A 16,009-nucleotide genomic window follows, 5' to 3' on the forward strand; every position below is an offset into this window, starting at 1 on the left:
AGGACCGACGCACACACTTGGGTTCTGGAAAGGCCCAGAGGCCCTGCTGCCTGCCAGCCACCAGCCAGCACACTGACTCAGCAGCTTAATGGGAATAGAAGGTTTGGGAGCAGGGAGCCGGCGGCAGGAGAGTCAGGAAGTGCAGGGACCCCACGGGTGGGTCCTTTCCCAGCTGTATCTCAGGAAGAGCCTCCCTCCTGGGAAAAGACCCTCGACTCCACAGTGCGGTTGGAAAGGGCAGGGTGGGCTGGGGGCCTCCCAGGACAGACCCACTGGCCTTGCTGCCCCCTCCATCTCCGCCCTCCCCTCCCCCTCCCTTCCTCTGCCTCCTCCCTCCTCCCCCTCCCCCTCCTCTTTTGCCTCCCTCCCTCATTGCTCTTTCCGGAGCTCCCATCCTTCATTTCTCCAGTTCTTTCCTCATCTCTCCCGTGCCTCTCTTTGCTCCCGTTGAGGACAGTAAACCGCCAGCACGAAGAAGCCGCGTGTCATCTTCGCTGGAGCACCCGCGCCTCTCCTCTCCTGCAGACCCAGGCCAGGAGGGGCCTAATCGGCCTGCTTGCCTCTTGAAAAGCCCCCCCCCCGCCCCCACAGCTTTCTCAGCTTTCTCGCAGGGGCAGTGCCTTTCTGATGGGGAATGCTCTGTCTGTAAACACCCTTATCTCCATATAAATGGGCCATTTTCTGCCTGTATGGACGGAAACTAAATCAAGGAAACCGAGCTTAAGAGCTGCCTAAATTACTTTGTCTCATAGTGAGATGAAGCAGCCGGGTTCGGGCGGTGGGGAAGGTGGGCTTGTGCCTTAGCGGCGTCCGGAGAGCGCACGGGCACGGGATGTGCGCTCTGTGTGAATCGTAGGTTCCGCTTGACACACACGACTCCATGGGATGCAAAGGATGAACAGAGAGGAGAGGAGCTGGGGAGTTCGGGGCGGAAGCTGGGGGCTCTTCTCCGGCGTGGACAGCATTTTGGTTTTTGGCTCTGGGCATCACACCCTCTCTACGAGCGCCTGGGTCCACGTGCCATCGCTGACACGCGTTACAGTCCCAGAGTCCGTGGCAACCTGAAACGGGGCCCTCTGGGCGGGCTGCACCGAGCTGCACTGGTGGGGGCGTGTGTCTTCACGCGAGGCCTCGACTCACCTGCGCAGCACCACTTGTCCCCAACCAGTCGCTGGGGACAAGACCCTTACCCCGTGCTGGCCCAGGGCAGCCCCCCTGGCTGGGACTGAGTGGTCTGCCGGGTGAGACTGATCCAGAAAGTGTGGGCCCACTGACTCTGCCAGGAGGCCGCTCTCAGGGCAGCGCGGCTGCCCGGGACTCTGCATTTGCCCTGGGCCCCTGTGGCCCTCACCGTCCCGCCCACCTTTCCCTTCCAGGGGAGCAACGATGAGCTGTCGGAAAATGAAGAGGAGCTGGAAGAGAAGTCGGACAGTGAGGGCAGTGACTACTCCCCAAATAAAAAGAAGAAGAAGAAGCTCAAGGACAAGAAGGAGAAAAAAGCCAAGCGGAGAAAGAAAGATGAGGACGAGGACGAGAACGATGACGGGTGCCTCAAGGTAACCCCGAGGCCTGGCGGGGGGGGCCCCGGCTTGGGCGGGCTGAGCCTGCTGCTCTCAGCGCCCCGCCGTCCGAGCCCGGAGCCCCCGTGGGAAGAGGGCCAGAGCCTCCTTTCCCACGAAGGGCCGTCGGGGCAGATGGGGCTGTGGGTGTGAAGGCTGGACACAACTCTGTGAGAAGTACTGTAGCCACAAGGCTCGGAGACACGTTAGAAATGACAGCGGATGACATTTAGGAGTTTGGGGAGGAAGTCGTGTGGCCTCTTGCTCACGTGTCTTGTCCGCTGTCTTGGCCAACTTGAGCGGTCGGCTGTTTCTGAGGAGAGCGATGGTCTGGAGTCAAGTTTGGTGCCAGGAACCTGACAAATGGGGGGTTTGCTAAGAAGTGGCTGGACAGCTCCGCTTATGGTGGAAGGGGGTCTTAGCACGGGTTCCGAAACTCATCCCGCGAGAGTGTCCCGGGGAGCGAGAGTCAGGGAAGCTATAGCGACGGGCCTGCAGCTCTCCCCTGGGGAAAGGCCTCTTCCCGGTGAATGTGGGGCATGATGTGGCCCCTGGAATGTCAAGGCCGCTCCTTGCGGGGGCCCCACGGGGGTGGGGGGAGGGGCCGAGGGTAGGGCGGCAGAGGGGCTCTGGGTCCTGGGTCTCTGGGTCGGGCAGGGGCAGACGGCAGATGACAGCACCTCATCCGGGAACCTCCTGCTGCCTTCGATGTTTGATGAGGCTCGAGGCTCCGTTTGGGCTGGCCGTGGATTTGAAGATAAGCGCTCCGTAAACGTTAGTACGGTGGCTGCTGGGTGAGGCAGAGGTGGTGACTGTCTACGACTGACGTTGGGAAGAGCCGGCGGTGTCCCAACACCCAGAGGGAGCTCATTAGCTGGCAGGTGTGTTATGAGTCAGCTGAGAAGCTGACAGATTTGGAAGATGAACTTACAGGAGTGATCCAGGGGCGTCCTGTAATAATGTCATCGCTCACTTGCTGCTCTGCTTCGTGGTGGGAACCTCTAGGACTGGCTGTGTGTCAGGAGCAGGTTGGCCAAGGGAGGGCATCCCACGTGGGAGCACCTCTGAACTGCCACAGAGAACAGGAGGCCGGGAAGCGGGTCCCTTGGGGCCGAGGGAGGCTGTGTCTTCTGCCCGGGTGGCCTTCCCCTGCTGGAGCAGACAGCCCAGCTCTGAGGGGCTTAGGCAGTAAGTTGAGAGGCAAGGGGGCTTCCAGCTAGGGGGACCCAGTGGTGCCATCCAGGGCCCTGTTTCTTTGCCTTTGGAGGGTCAGCTTTGGGTTCAGGCCAGGCACCCTCGTGGCTGGGAGTGTGTGTAGCAGCAGTGCAGGGCTTCTTGGACACCCCCTGCCCCATCCAGCAGGAGGGAAAGCTGGCTTGTGTCCTAGCTGTCTGCACAGGAGGCCTGGACCGGTTAAGTCACATGCCCACCTGGATCAGTGACTGTGGCCTGGGATGGCGTGTGCTGATTGGTGGAATGGATCAGTGACTGTGGCCTGGGATGGCGTGTGCTGATTGGTGGAATGGATCAGTAACTGTGGCCTGGGATGGCGTGTGCTGATTGGTGGAATGGATCAGTGGGTGGGGCTGGCGCAGCTCAGGGCTGCCTGGAGCAAATGGGAAATCGGGGTGAGGGCCCTGATCCAAGCACCTGTGCTAACTCCTTCCCTCCTGTGACGTAGGTGCTGTTGTCCCCATTTTACAGATGGGGAAACTGAGGCATAGAGAGATGAAGCTTGTCCACCTCTCACTGCTAGTATGTGGCAGGGCCAGGATTGGAGCCTGCCTCTGGCCAGCAGGTTCCAATCTCCTAGCCAGCACCACCGCCCACCCCTCCCTTCCCAGCCATCCGGGGTCTGCTTTGTGACCTGACGCCTGGGCTGGCTGGCTGTGTGCCCTTGGGAACTCGTGCACCTCCCTGGGCTTCAGTGCCCCATCTGGAGAGTGAAGCAGGGGCTGAGGGACCCTTTCTGGGCTCTGCCCCGAGCTGAGCCACTGCCCTGACCAGGGCACACCTTGCTGGTCCCAGAACCCGCAGTGACCTGTCCTTTCACGAGGTCCAAGTGTGACTGTACTAGGTGATCTCCTGGGGCGGACAGAGTGAGTCCTGTTATTATTCCTGCCCTGCACATGCACATGGCTCCCCCCCAAACCCCCGCATTAACCCCCCAGGCGCGTGGCCCGCGGCCCATCATGAGCTGGCAGCTGGGCCATCCCCACTGATCAAGGGGCTGGCGGCCTGGGATGCTGTAGGATGTTTTCAGTGCTGGGCGAGAACCGCTCTTGTTAAGTTGCTGACATAATCCCCCCGCTTTTCCGAGGCACCCTGGGTGGGGCCCTGGTGCGGGGTGCAGGGTAAAAGGACCCCCACCTCTCGTTCCACCTCCGGCCCGTGTGTCCGTAGGAGCCCAAGTCCTCGGGGCAGCTCATGGCCGAGTGGGGCCTGGACGACGTGGAGTACGCGTTCTCAGAGGCCGACTATCGCACGCTGACCAACTACAAGGCCTTCAGCCAGTTCCTCAGGTGGGGGCCCCGGGGCCACCGTGGCTGGGCCTCCTCGGAGGCTGCCCTCGAGGCCTGCCTCCCCCGGGGGCACCGAGTGGGGTGGCCAGGGGGACAGGGCCCCGGGCTCCGGGGCAGGACCCTTCCATTTCAGCAGGTGGTCCTGTTTTCCCTCGCTGGTCCTACCCCCAGGGGTGGCGACCCCAGTCATTCCCAGGGGTCTTAAGCCCCCGTGGCCACGCTCAGCTCTAAAAGAAATGGGACTGGACCCCCAGGCGCCTACTGTAGACCCCTGCCTCTGGCCCCTCGGGTCTTACAGGGTCCGAGAACCCAATTAGAAGATCGCCAGCCACATCAACAGGGAATCAGGAGCCTTGGGGGTGGACTGCTGTCTCTGTCTTGGTCCTCCTCCCTGCCCTCCCTTCTGCCCAGTTTTCCCAGTTTGCTGCATATCCCAGGTGTGGGGCCGGGGAGAAGAAGGGTGGGCCCTGCGGGGGGTCACGCGGCGGCCTCATCCCCTCCATGGGGCCGTCCTCACCCTCCTGCCTCTCCCCCCACGCAGGCCCCTCATCGCCAAGAAGAACCCGAAGATCCCCATGTCCAAAATGATGACCGTTCTGGGCGCCAAGTGGCGAGAGTTCAGCGCCAACAACCCCTTTAAGGGCAGCTCGGCGGCGGCGGCCGCAGCGGCAGTGGCCGCGGCCGTGGAGACGGTCACCATCGCGCCTCCGCTGGCCATCAGCCCCCAGCAGGCACCCCAGCCTGTGCCCGTCCGCAAGGCCAAGACCAAGGAGGGCAAGGGTAAGGCTGCACCCAGTCCTGCTGGCAGAGGGCCCCCAGGCCCTACAGTCTGGGACAGCCGGGCCGGTCTCTATCAAGGACCCAGTGTCTTGGTTGACCTTGGACCCACCCACCCTTCCTCAGCTGTGTGGTGGCATCTGTCCTGCCTCTCTCTCGGGGCTGGCGGCGAAGTGGAGGAGGTGGTGGGCTCAGAGCTTTGGGAGTTTTCCCAGGCGTGGAGGAGGGGACAGGGGTGTGGCCCGTGCTGCTGGGAGTTAGGGGGCTCTTGGGTTTGAGGCTGCACCCTTCCCAGGGGGACGGGGTCCCAAGGTGACCCGTGGATCGCTCTCTTCTGAGCACCCAACCCTCGGGGTAACGGATGTACACGGGCCGTGGGCGTGGACAGGGCCGCCTTCCCAGGGAGGCCAGGAAGGAGGTCCAGATACAAAATCAGACTCTGTGGTGGTGTCTGGGTGGGGAGAATAGGGACAGCAGAGGCTCTCTGCAACTCGAAGTTCTAGGGGAGGGACCTTTCTTCCCTGGATGGAGGATTGATGGCCCCACTGATCTCCCTGGGGCTCTGAGTGGTGGTGTCGCCTGCAGCTCACCTTCCTGGGTGCCCTGACCTGGGTTTTTTTTTTTTGGCTGCGTTGGGTCTTCGCTGCTGTGTGCGTGCTTTCTCTCGTTGCGGCGAGTGGGGGCTACTCTTCGTTGCGGTCTGTGAGCTTCTCGTTGCGGTGGCTTCTGTTGTTACGGAGCACGGGCTCTAGAGCGCGGGCTCAGTAGTGGTGGCGCACGGGATTAGTGGCTCCGCGGCATGTGGGATCTTCCCGGACCAGGGATCGAACCCGTGTCCCCTGCATTGGCAGGCGGATTCTTAACAACTGTGCCACTAAGGAAGTCCCCTGACCTGGGTTTTGATGGGGGGCAGAGCAGATGCTGGGGACCCCTTGTTTCTGCCCCAAGGAGCTTTGGTTTCTGGGATAATGCCTCCCTTTACCAGGTCCCACAGGGGCCCTGGTGGGTGAGTGACGCAGGCTTTAGAGACTGTTCCCACTCAACTCCCTTGCTGTCTGCCCAGCCAGCCTTCTTTCTCATTTCCTCTCGGGCTCCAGCTGCTGAGCTATCGATTCCCTGAGCTGCCTATTCAGAGCCTGAGAAATTGAAATAGATTTTCCGTGGCGCCGCTGAGGTTACAGCTGGGCTCCCAGACCCAGCTCTCTGTGTGTGATGTGGGTGGAGGAGGGCCTAGGGTGAGGCCACCTGCCTTCAGGCCCCCACTTTCCCTGCTCGGCCTGGTGGGAGAGGCTGCTGGGGGGTCATTACTCCCCACGTGACTAATTGTGCTGTGACCAGTTCCATGAAAACAACCTCACCCCTGCTGGCCACCTGGGAGCCAGCATTTCCTGGGGAGGATTGGCAGAGGTGAGGGCGGTCTTGAGCGGTGCCGGTGCGGGGTATGGCAGACAACCCGGGGGCTGGCAGCTGGGGAAAGGGCTTCCTGCCCGAGCACGTCCCTTCAGGGCCTAGCTAGGGTCCGCAGGTGGGGGCTGGTGGCTCCACTGGGGACAGCTCCTTTCTGGGGAGAGGGATGGGACAGGGCTGTTCCCAAGATGGCAGTACAGCGGCCGGAGCAGGGACTGGGCCCGCGTTGTTCCCTGGCTTCCCCTCTACTGTGCAACTTGAGCAAGGAGGCCACCTTGCTGAGCCCCGGTCTTCTCATCTGAGAAGGGACAACGGCAGAAGCCATCCTTTCCTTAAAGCGGGTTCTCATGAGGCCGAGGGAAAGCATGGCGGTGCGTGAGTGAGCCGTGGCGGGCGCTGGTTATTCCACCGGTGCTTTTCAGGGCCTGGAGTGAGGAAGAAGATCAAAGGCTCCAAGGATGTGAAGAGAAAGGGCAAAGGGAGGAAGGTGGCCGGGCTCAAGTTCCGCTTCGGAGGGGTTGGCAGCAAGAGGAAGAAAGGCTCCTCGGTGAGTGTGAGTGTGACTGTTTGTGTGCGTGTGTGTGTGTGTAACATGCAAAGGTTGGGTGACGTGGAAAGCAGGACCATCAGTTCATTCTCCTGAACCAGGCAGGGGGCAGGTCTTGTACACACCATCCCCCCGCTCCCGCCCCGGACTCTCCCATTCTACATGCAGGCCTCCTGGGCCTGTTTCCCCACCTGACTGGTGAGGGGCTCAGCCTGGATCCTTCCACGGCCCCCTGTAGCTTGGACTCTGGGTGGGTAGCTCTCCTGCCCCCCTTGCTGAGCTGGGGGCTCAGTCCCGGCTCCTTCCGCCCCAGCTTCTTCTCCATCTGGGCAGCAGGTGGGAGAGTCCTGGGGGGCGCCTGGATGCCCAGGTCTGCTGGGTGGCAGGTAGGCAGGATAGGGCTGGGCTGGAGCCCTGCCCCTCCCTTGCCCTCCCAGGGCCAGCTCTGTCACCAGGTTTGGAATGACCTTAAGTCCGTGTCTGAGCCTTTGAGCCCTCTTTCTCTGGGGGTGGAGGCATTCACCCCCCTCCTGCCCCTACAGGGCACCTGTTTCCCTCACCTGCCCCAGCCCTGCAGAGGGGCAGAGATGGAAGCCATCTCTTTGTCCCTTCGTAGGGGCAAGTGACAGGTCTCAAGTTTAGCTGCTGTGGAGGGGAGCACGGAGCAGCAGGCAGGGTCCAGCCCGGAGCTGGTGGTCCAGCTCAGCGTAGCTTTTGAGCACATACTAATGTGCTAGGCCCTCTGCTCCACCACGGCGGGCCCTGCTCTGGAGCTGCTTGCAGTCTGGAAGGGTTTGGGCATATTGTGCACTGGGAGAGAGACAATGACAGGCAGATGGGACAGGTCGGACCTGGCACAAGGCTGTGCAGCAGGTCTCATTAGGGAGAGATCTCGGAAGGCTTCTTGGGGGAGGTGTCCTTAGGGCTTCCCCTTGAGGGATGTGTAGCCGTTTGGCAGGGTGGAGGGCAGGGCCTGGGAGAATTCTGGAGGTGGAAAGTGTGGGGAGGGTCTGAGGGCTGGAGAGCAGGGCTTGGGGAGGGTGGAAGGCCATCAGGCTGGACTGGCGGGCTGAGGGTTTTCAAGCTGGGTGGAGGGACGAGATGAACCAGAGACAGACAGCACTGTGCCTCTGGAGCCTCCAATGTGCCCTGCCTGCCTGCCCCCCCACCCCCCGCCACCCAGGCCTGCGAAGCCTGGAGATGAGCCCCCAGGGCTGTCTCTGGGCTCACAGGGCCCTCCCCTGCCCCCGCAGAGCGAGGAGGAGGAGCGGGAGGAGTCGGACTTCGACAGCGCCAGCATCCACAGCTCCTCTGTGCGCTCCGAGTGTTCTGCCCTGCTGGGGAGGAAGAGCAAGAGGAGGCGCCAGAAGAAGAGAAGTAAGACTCCTGTCTGCAGAGTTCCCTTGGCCACCACGGTGGATGTGGGCGTGCAGAGCCCCCTCGGGGAGCGGAGAAGGGCACCCTCAGGCCTCAGCAGGGAGCTCCCCTGTGCTTCCTCTGTGCTTAGGAGAGGGGGTCCTGTCGAAGTGAGTCTGCATACGTTAGGGACCCGTGATGTGAGCCGCCCCAGGGCATTTGCACTGGCGGGGGGGGGGCACAAGAGAAGGAGTTGCTTCTTAACCTCATCCACCCTCTACCCATGTATCCCTTCACCCCCATTCCCCTACCCATCCTCATTCCCGCCCTCCCTTGGCTTTATTCATCCAGCCATTCATCTTCGCATTCACCCATCTTTCTTCTTTCCTTCCTCCTCCCTCCTTCCCTTCCTTCTTTCCTTTTATCCACCTTCTATCATCTCTTCACCCATTTACTCTTTCAGTCATCCTGTTCACCCTGTCTGTCCATCCACCATCCGACATCTGTCGGGTGCCTAGTATGTGCCAGGGCAGCCTGGCGTGGAGGTTGGTTGTGCACCGGGAGTGGGAACAAGGCCCTCCCTCATGATCGCCTCTGCCCCCCCCCCCCAGTTGATGATGGTGATGGCTATGACACGGACCACCAGGACTACTGTGAGGTGTGCCAGCAGGGTGGGGAGATCATCCTGTGCGACACCTGCCCGAGGGCCTACCACCTCGTCTGCCTGGACCCAGAGCTGGAGAAAGCTCCCGAGGGCAAGTGGAGCTGTCCCCACTGTGTAAGCCCTTGGCAGACACGCCGGGGCGGGGATTTTGTCTGTGCCTGGCTTCTGGACTCCTGCGCGGTCTTCTGGGGCAGAACATGGGGAAGTGCGAGTGGGAGGGGGGGAGTCGCTCCCTGGTGGAGGGGGGGGTCCTGGTCCAGGGTGCCTCCACCTGGACTCCCCCCCTCCAGGAGAAGGAGGGGATCCAGTGGGAGCCGAAGGACGACGACGACGACGACGAGGAGGGCGGCTGCGAGGAGGAGGAGGACGACCACATGGAGTTCTGCCGCGTGTGCAAGGACGGCGGCGAGCTGCTCTGCTGCGACGCCTGCCCCTCCTCCTACCACCTGCACTGCCTCAACCCGCCGCTGCCCGAGATCCCAAACGGTGAATGGCTCTGCCCGCGCTGTACTGTGAGTGTTACGCCGGCCCGCGCCGAACGCCCCGCCCCCGGCAGGGCCCCGCCCATTATGACCAGGCCCCTCCCCCGGCAAGGCTCTGCGCACAAAGGTCCCACCCACAGAGGCCCCGCCCTAGCAGGCCCTGTCCACCAAGGCCCCGCCTCCGCCGGCCCAGGCCACGCCCGCCACGCCCATCACGCCCATCTCCCATGCTGCTCCAGGCCTCACTTACGAAGGTCCCGCCTGGCTCTCCGCCTACCAAGGGCTCTACCCGCCCCTTCCCGTACAGGACACGCCCCACGAGTACCCGCCCCCGCCGGGGCTCAGTCCCAAGTCCCCTCCCATCCGCCCCGAGTCCCGCCCACCGCCTCACTCTGGCCCGCTCTGCTTCGCAATCCCCTTCACACTTTCTGGAAACAGCCGCTATGAGAAGAGAAAAGCGGTGGTGATAATCCCACCAGCGCCCACCATAGCCACCGTTTACTGGGCGTGCCTCTAACGCTTACTGAGTTTTCCAGTACCAGGCCTTTTGTTATTCTCATTTGTAGATGAGGAAACTGAGGCTCAGGGAGGTAAAGTGACTTGCCCAAGGCCACACAAGGCTGAACTGTCCACTCAGACTCAGCCTGGACCTGGCTCTTGTCCCAGGGCTGGGGGTGGCGAGAGGGTAGGAGGCCTCTGGGGCTGGGGCCTCAGTTTCTGCTGGGAGAGGAGAGAGCACCCTCCGCCCCTCCCCCCTGCCCCCTCCCCCCATTCACTGTAGGCGGTTGAAGGCCACCATGCCCCGAGTTGTCCCCAGCCCACCCCCAGTGCTGGGTCCCCCACCCTGTGGATCCTGGGCTGTGCTGTGCCAGCCCTCGGTTATCTGTGTGCATATGGGCTTCCGTTATGCGTGTGTATGTGTGTGTGCACGTGTGTGTGTGTGTGTGTGTGTGCAGAGCCGTTTCGCCTCATCAGCGTGCACGGCATGGGTGGTCTCCTGAGGACAGAGTGGTGTCTTGGAGTCACTGTGGTGCTGTCTGACTTGGAGCAGTACAGCTTGTTGGAGGGGGCCTCGGGGTGGGGCCCTGCAGCTAAGCCCTGAACTTGGGGACCATCCTCTGCCCACAGTGTCCCCCGCTGAAGGGCAAAGTCCAGCGGATCCTGCACTGGAGGTGGACAGAGCCCCCAGCCCCCTTCATGGTGGGGCTGCCGGGGTCCGACGTAGAGCCTGGCGTTCCACCACCCAAGCCCCTAGAGGGCATCCCGGAGAGAGAGTTCTTTGTCAAGTGGGCTGGGCTCTCCTACTGGCACTGCTCCTGGGTGAAGGAGCTGCAGGTGAGGCACCTGGGCAGGTGCGGCTGTGCTCAGCACCTAAACGCCCTAGCCAGCTCCCTGAGTGAGGGGCATTGTTGAGAGTTGGGGAGGGGGAGGCGGAAGGTGAGGATTGTCCCGCTTGGGACCCAGGCAGGGGGCTGGGGGCTGGGGGAGCTGGGTTGGGGGACACGGGGGGGGGTCATGGCTCATCTCCCTCCTGTAACCTCTGCCCCCTTCGCAAGCAGCTGGAGCTCTACCACACGGTGATGTATCGCAACTACCAAAGAAAGAACGACATGGACGAGCCACCGCCCTTTGACTACGGCTCTGGCGATGAGGATGGCAAGAGCGAGAAAAGAAAGAACAAGGACCCCCTCTACGCCAAGATGGAGGAGCGCTTCTACCGCTACGGCATCAAGCCCGAGTGGATGATGGTCCACCGCATCCTGAACCACAGGTGTGTGCTCGGCGGGCGGGGCCCTGAACCTCGCTGGAGGTGGGTGCCTGCAGGTCTGGGACATGCCGGCCCCTTCAGCCTGGTGAATGGGCTCAGGACCACGTGTGGGTGTGGTAGGGGAAGGGGCCCCGCTGTCGGCGACTTGACTGTCCAGCTGGAGGGGTCTTCATGCACCTGGGTACATTGAAGCACATGTTTACACTTGCATGTGCATGCGTGTCACTCTCGTGGCAGGAGGGCAGCTCCTAAGTCATATGTCTAAAGGGGCAACTGGACGAACGGCCAGTAAAAGTTGTAGATGGGACACTTGGGGAGTCGGCACCCTTGTGCTCCTGGGTGTCTGCTGACGTCAGTGCTTGATACCTGCCGGAAGGTCCTGGGGACCAGGGTGGGCCTGAGCTGTGGGGTGAGTACATGCTTGCTGCCCCTTTATAACACGGCTGATACCACCGAGTGCCATCTACCAAGAGGTAGGCGTTTTATTTCCGCCTTCTGCCTTTATGGATGCCAGCACGGTTAAGTCACTTGCCCAGAGTCACACAGCCAAGAGGCAGGGGCGCTGGGATTGGAACCCAGTGCTTTTCTGGCGGTAGGACTTGCTTTCTTAGCCACTGTTCCAAACCCCAGTGCCCCTGCAACAGCTCCTTGATGAGCAGTGTGAAATTGCCCAGGTGACGGTGGTCAGAGGCTGCAGAGGCCAGACGCAGAGACCAAGGCAGGAGGCCCCCGGGCTCCAAGAGTTTGGCTTTGGTTTGGTGGGGAGGTGGGAGCTCTTGCTCATTCTTTTATTATTATTATTATTTTTAAAAATTAATTAATTAATTAATTTTATTTATTTTTGGCTGCATGGGGTCTTTGTTGTTGCGTGTGGGCTTTCTCTAGTCGCCATGAGCGGGGACTGCTCTTCGTTGCGGTGTGTGTCCTCCCAGATGTCCCTCTGCTTTGCCACTTCTCTTGCTGTGGAGCACGGGCTCTAGGTGCGCGGGCTTCAGTAGTTGTGGCACCTGGGCTCGGTAGTTGTGGTGCACGGGCTTAGTTGCTCCGTGGCATGTGGGATCTTCCCGGACCAGGGCTCGAACCCGTGTCCCCTGCGTTGGCAGGCGGATTCTTAACCACTGCGCCACCAGGGAAGTCTCTCTTGCTCATTCTTGAGCTCAGGTGCTTGAGAACCGGCAGTGGCTGACAGGTGGGCTCAGGGTGGGGCCCACGGAGGCTCTGCCTCAGGGGTACCTGGGATCCAGCAGACCACAGGCGTCCCGAAGGCAGGAGTTGGGTAGAGCAGAGTTTAAGAACCTGATCCTGTCACTCGGATTTCAAGCCTGGCTCCCATTTTCCGGGCTCTGTGCTTCTGTGTTTCTCATGTGAAATGGAATAATGAGAGTACCCACCCCACAGGGCTGCCGTGGGGGTTCAAGGAGTGTGCCAGTGCCTGCTGGCATGGCCGTCAGGAAGATGGGCCAGGGGAATTTGAAAAAGTACCCCCTTGACTATGAAATACCTCCGCTCCCATCCCCAGCCCTCCCTGTGACCCGAGCCCCCCCCGTTGAAATGATGCACAATTTTTTTACCTTTGTTAAATTGCATGTTCAAAACAAAAGTGGCAAGTTTTCTCCCTGCCTTCAAAGCGGAGTAGGTGAATTTCCTCCAAATGTATTACCTGAGTGGAGCCTGAGTAATAACCAGTCATTTATTGAAAAAAAAAAAAAAAAATCCATCGGTTTCCATGGTGACTGAGGATTGGTCTTTCTGTCTGTAGCCCCCAGGCTAGCCGTGGCCCCGCCGGCCCTGCAGCGCTGCCTCGGCTCGGTTGCCCGGTGCACTCAGGTTGGGTGGGAGGCCCCAGGCCCCTCCCAGGAGCCATATTCAAGCTGCAGTGCAAGGTGCTTCTCTGCAGCAACCCCTCTGGGCTGCTGGCTGGGCCATCAGGTCCCTGTGTCCCCGGAGGTCTTTGGGAGAGGGCACCCCACCTGCAAGAATTACATTCGTCTCTACTTTGCAGGGATTGGCCCCAGACTGAGATGGGCACCCCTCCAGCCCTTGGGAGGTTTTTTCTTTTTTTTTGGCCGCTCCATGTGGCACGCGGGATCTTAGTTCCCTCACCAGGGACGGAACCCGTGCGCCTGCAGTGGAAGCTCGGAGTCTTAACCACTGGATCTCCAGGGAAGTCCCTCTCTGGGAGTTTTTAAGCGAGAAAACGAAGGTCTGTGGTCAGGGGAGAACCATCGGACTCAGAAATTGAGAATTCCGGGGGAGTCCTCATGACTGAATGGGATTCACGGCCACCGAGGGTGGAGTGGACGCTGGTTCTGTGCTCCCCCATTAGCGTGGCCTCCCAGAAGTCTCTCTGCCCTGCCACTCAACCCGTGCCCTCCTCCCTCCCTCTCACTAGCTGTGTGGCCTTGGCCAAGCTGCCTCACCTCTCTGGAGTCCCTGCCTGGTGCCGCCCTCCTGGCTGGGGCTCCCAGGGGACCGCGGGGGTGAGGGGCTTTGCATCCTGTGAGGTGCCCTCCGTGGACTCTTGCCCGGGTGACCCGCCCTCCTCCATCTGTTTACCGTGCTGCAGCTTCGACAAAAAGGGGGACGTGCATTACCTGATCAAGTGGAAAGACCTGCCCTACGACCAGTGCACCTGGGAGATTGACGACATTGACATCCCCTACTACGACAACCTGAAGCAGGCCTACTGGGGCCACAGGTGGGCCACCGTGGGGCCCCTGGGCGGGGCCTCCCGCCCCCCCCACCGGCCTGAGCTCTGCTCTCATCATCCCGTGCTCTTTCCCAGGGAATTGATGCTGGGGGAGGATGCCAGGCTGCCCAAGAGGCTGGTCAAGAAGGGCAAGAAGCTGAAGGATGACAAACAGGAGAAGCCCCCGGACACGCCCATTGTGGATGTGAGCGGGGGGAGGGGCCCGGGGGGGGGTTGCCAGGGCCTCCACCTAGGCTTGGCCGTGGAGGGGGGTATGGTCTCCCGAGGTCTCCGGAGAACTCGTACTGCGGGTCTATGGTCTATGCACACGGAGCCGCGCCTGCTCAGGAGGGGTGCTCTGCGGCTCTGTCAGGGACAAGGGTGACAGGACCCAGCCCTTCCCCGCAGGGGAGGGCTCACACCCTGGGGTCTGGGTCCCCCAGCCTCATGCAGAGCGGCAGCTCCTGGGGGACAGAGCGATTTGAAGGACGGGTCACCCGTGCACAGACCGTGGAACAGATAGTCTCTACTCGGCGCAGCTCACGAAATTGCATTCCTTTAGTTGAGCTCATTCCAAGCACTTAAATCAAAAAGTGTGTTTCCTGCTTCGGGAACATGACTGCTGATTTGCTAACTACGCACCATTCTTATCTGTTCAGCGGGGAGGAGACCCACAACTTGCCCCGCAGCTTTGAGCCCATCGGGGAGTGGAAGGTTGACTGTTGTTCATTTAGCAAACTTCTCTGGGGTGTCTGCTAGCACCTGGCCCTGGGCTGGCCCTGGGGGAACAAGGCCCTGCCCCCTGTTTCACAAAGTGCTCATCTTCCAAGGGCACATGGCGGGTGCGCACAGAATGGGGCCTCGGCTTGAGACTGTGGGATGCCAGGGAAAGGTGAATGGGTCTGATACATCAGGAGGACTTCATGGGGGAGGTGGCCCCGAGCTGCAGGGATAAAAGAGGTGATGTTTGGGATCAAGCACCCTGGGCAAGCATCCAACAAATGTTGCCTAAGTGCTCACTGTGTCCTGGTCACTGTATGGGACTCAGAGAAACAGGTCACCAGTATGGTGACCACAAGCTGGGCTTAAAGTCAGAGAATCCAACACTTGGGAAACTGCCCTGATAGAAGTATAGGGTCGACAAGGGAGGACGTAGTGGGAACACCTCAGCCAGGCCAGGAGTCAGGGAGGACTTCCTGGAGGAAGAGGCATTCCAGCTGTGACCTGAAGGATGAATAAGTTAGCAGGGATGAGAAGCGTGGGAAGAGTACTCCAGTCATAAGGAACTGTGTGCATAAAGGCCAGGGGGTGGGCCCTGGTGGCCCAGGATCCAGGGTACGTCTGAACCTCTGCCTCCTTGCAGCCCACGGTCAAGTTTGACAAGCAGCCGTGGTACATCGACTCCACGGGCGGCACACTGCACCCGTACCAGCTGGAGGGTCTTAACTGGCTGCGCTTTTCCTGGGCCCAGGGCACCGACACCATCCTGGCCGATGAGATGGGTCTGGGCAAGACGGTGCAGACCATCGTCTTCCTCTACTCCCTGTACAAGGAGGTTTGAGGCCCAGGCTGGGCGGCTGGGGAGGGGTAGCCGGTGCTGGCTGTGGGCCGGCAGCCTCAGCGCGTCCGTCTCCCTCCCCAGGGCCACTCCAAGGGGCCCTACCTGGTCAGTGCGCCCCTGTCCACCATCATCAACTGGGAACGTGAGTTTGAGATGTGGGCGCCCGACTTCTACGTGGTCACCTACACGGGGGACAAGGAGAGCCGCTCTGTGATCCGGGAGAACGAGTTTTCGTTTGAGGACAACGCCATTCGGAGCGGGAAGAAGGTGTTCCGGATGAAGGTGAGCACTCCTCACCCCGGGGACCCTGCCCAGGTGCCCAGTCTGCCCTGGGGGCCGCAGGGGCCCTGCAGTCCATCTGGGGTCTCTTCTCTTGGGCCCTGGTGGAGGTAGTAGCTGGCACAGAGCTTCTCTTGAGGCAGAGTTACCTGCTGTACCCATGTCCTGGGGCAAAGAACCATAGACAGGGTGGCGGTGGGGCTGAACACAGCAACAGAATTTATCCTCTCACCGTTCTGGAGGCCAGGAGTCTGAGATCCAGCTGTCGGCGGGGTCCTGCTCCCTCTGAAGCTTTGGGGGAGGACCCGTCCGTGCCTCTTCCAGCATCTGGTGGCTGCAGGCGTTCCTTGGCTGTCCTTGGTTTGCATTTGTATCACTTGGGTTTCTGCCTCTGTTGT

The 16,009-nt window shown here is 61.1% G+C and overlaps 1 protein-coding gene across 3 annotated transcripts in view; it reads left to right on the forward strand.

The window, feature by feature from the left end:
- CHD5 (chromodomain helicase DNA binding protein 5) overlaps positions 1 to 16,009 on the forward strand; it is a 63,762-nt gene that overhangs the window by 15,782 nt on the left and 31,971 nt on the right. For all 3 annotated transcript variants that reach the window (XM_067018550.1, XM_067018555.1, XM_067018546.1), the window contains exons 3-15: positions 1,377 to 1,556; positions 3,963 to 4,081; positions 4,623 to 4,861; positions 6,688 to 6,812; positions 8,066 to 8,189; positions 8,780 to 8,946; positions 9,123 to 9,344; positions 10,443 to 10,649; positions 10,874 to 11,085; positions 13,649 to 13,780; positions 13,868 to 13,976; positions 15,135 to 15,326; positions 15,414 to 15,614. In XM_067018550.1, the coding sequence (XP_066874651.1) occupies positions 1,377 to 1,556; positions 3,963 to 4,081; positions 4,623 to 4,861; positions 6,688 to 6,812; positions 8,066 to 8,189; positions 8,780 to 8,946; positions 9,123 to 9,344; positions 10,443 to 10,649; positions 10,874 to 11,085; positions 13,649 to 13,780; positions 13,868 to 13,976; positions 15,135 to 15,326; positions 15,414 to 15,614 (2,229 nt within the window). The remainder of the gene's footprint in view (positions 1 to 1,376; positions 1,557 to 3,962; positions 4,082 to 4,622; positions 4,862 to 6,687; positions 6,813 to 8,065; positions 8,190 to 8,779; positions 8,947 to 9,122; positions 9,345 to 10,442; positions 10,650 to 10,873; positions 11,086 to 13,648; positions 13,781 to 13,867; positions 13,977 to 15,134; positions 15,327 to 15,413; positions 15,615 to 16,009) is intronic.

This window comes from Kogia breviceps, chromosome 1 (genome assembly GCF_026419965.1).
Source record: "Kogia breviceps isolate mKogBre1 chromosome 1, mKogBre1 haplotype 1, whole genome shotgun sequence".
NCBI lineage: Eukaryota > Metazoa > Chordata > Mammalia > Artiodactyla > Physeteridae > Kogia > Kogia breviceps.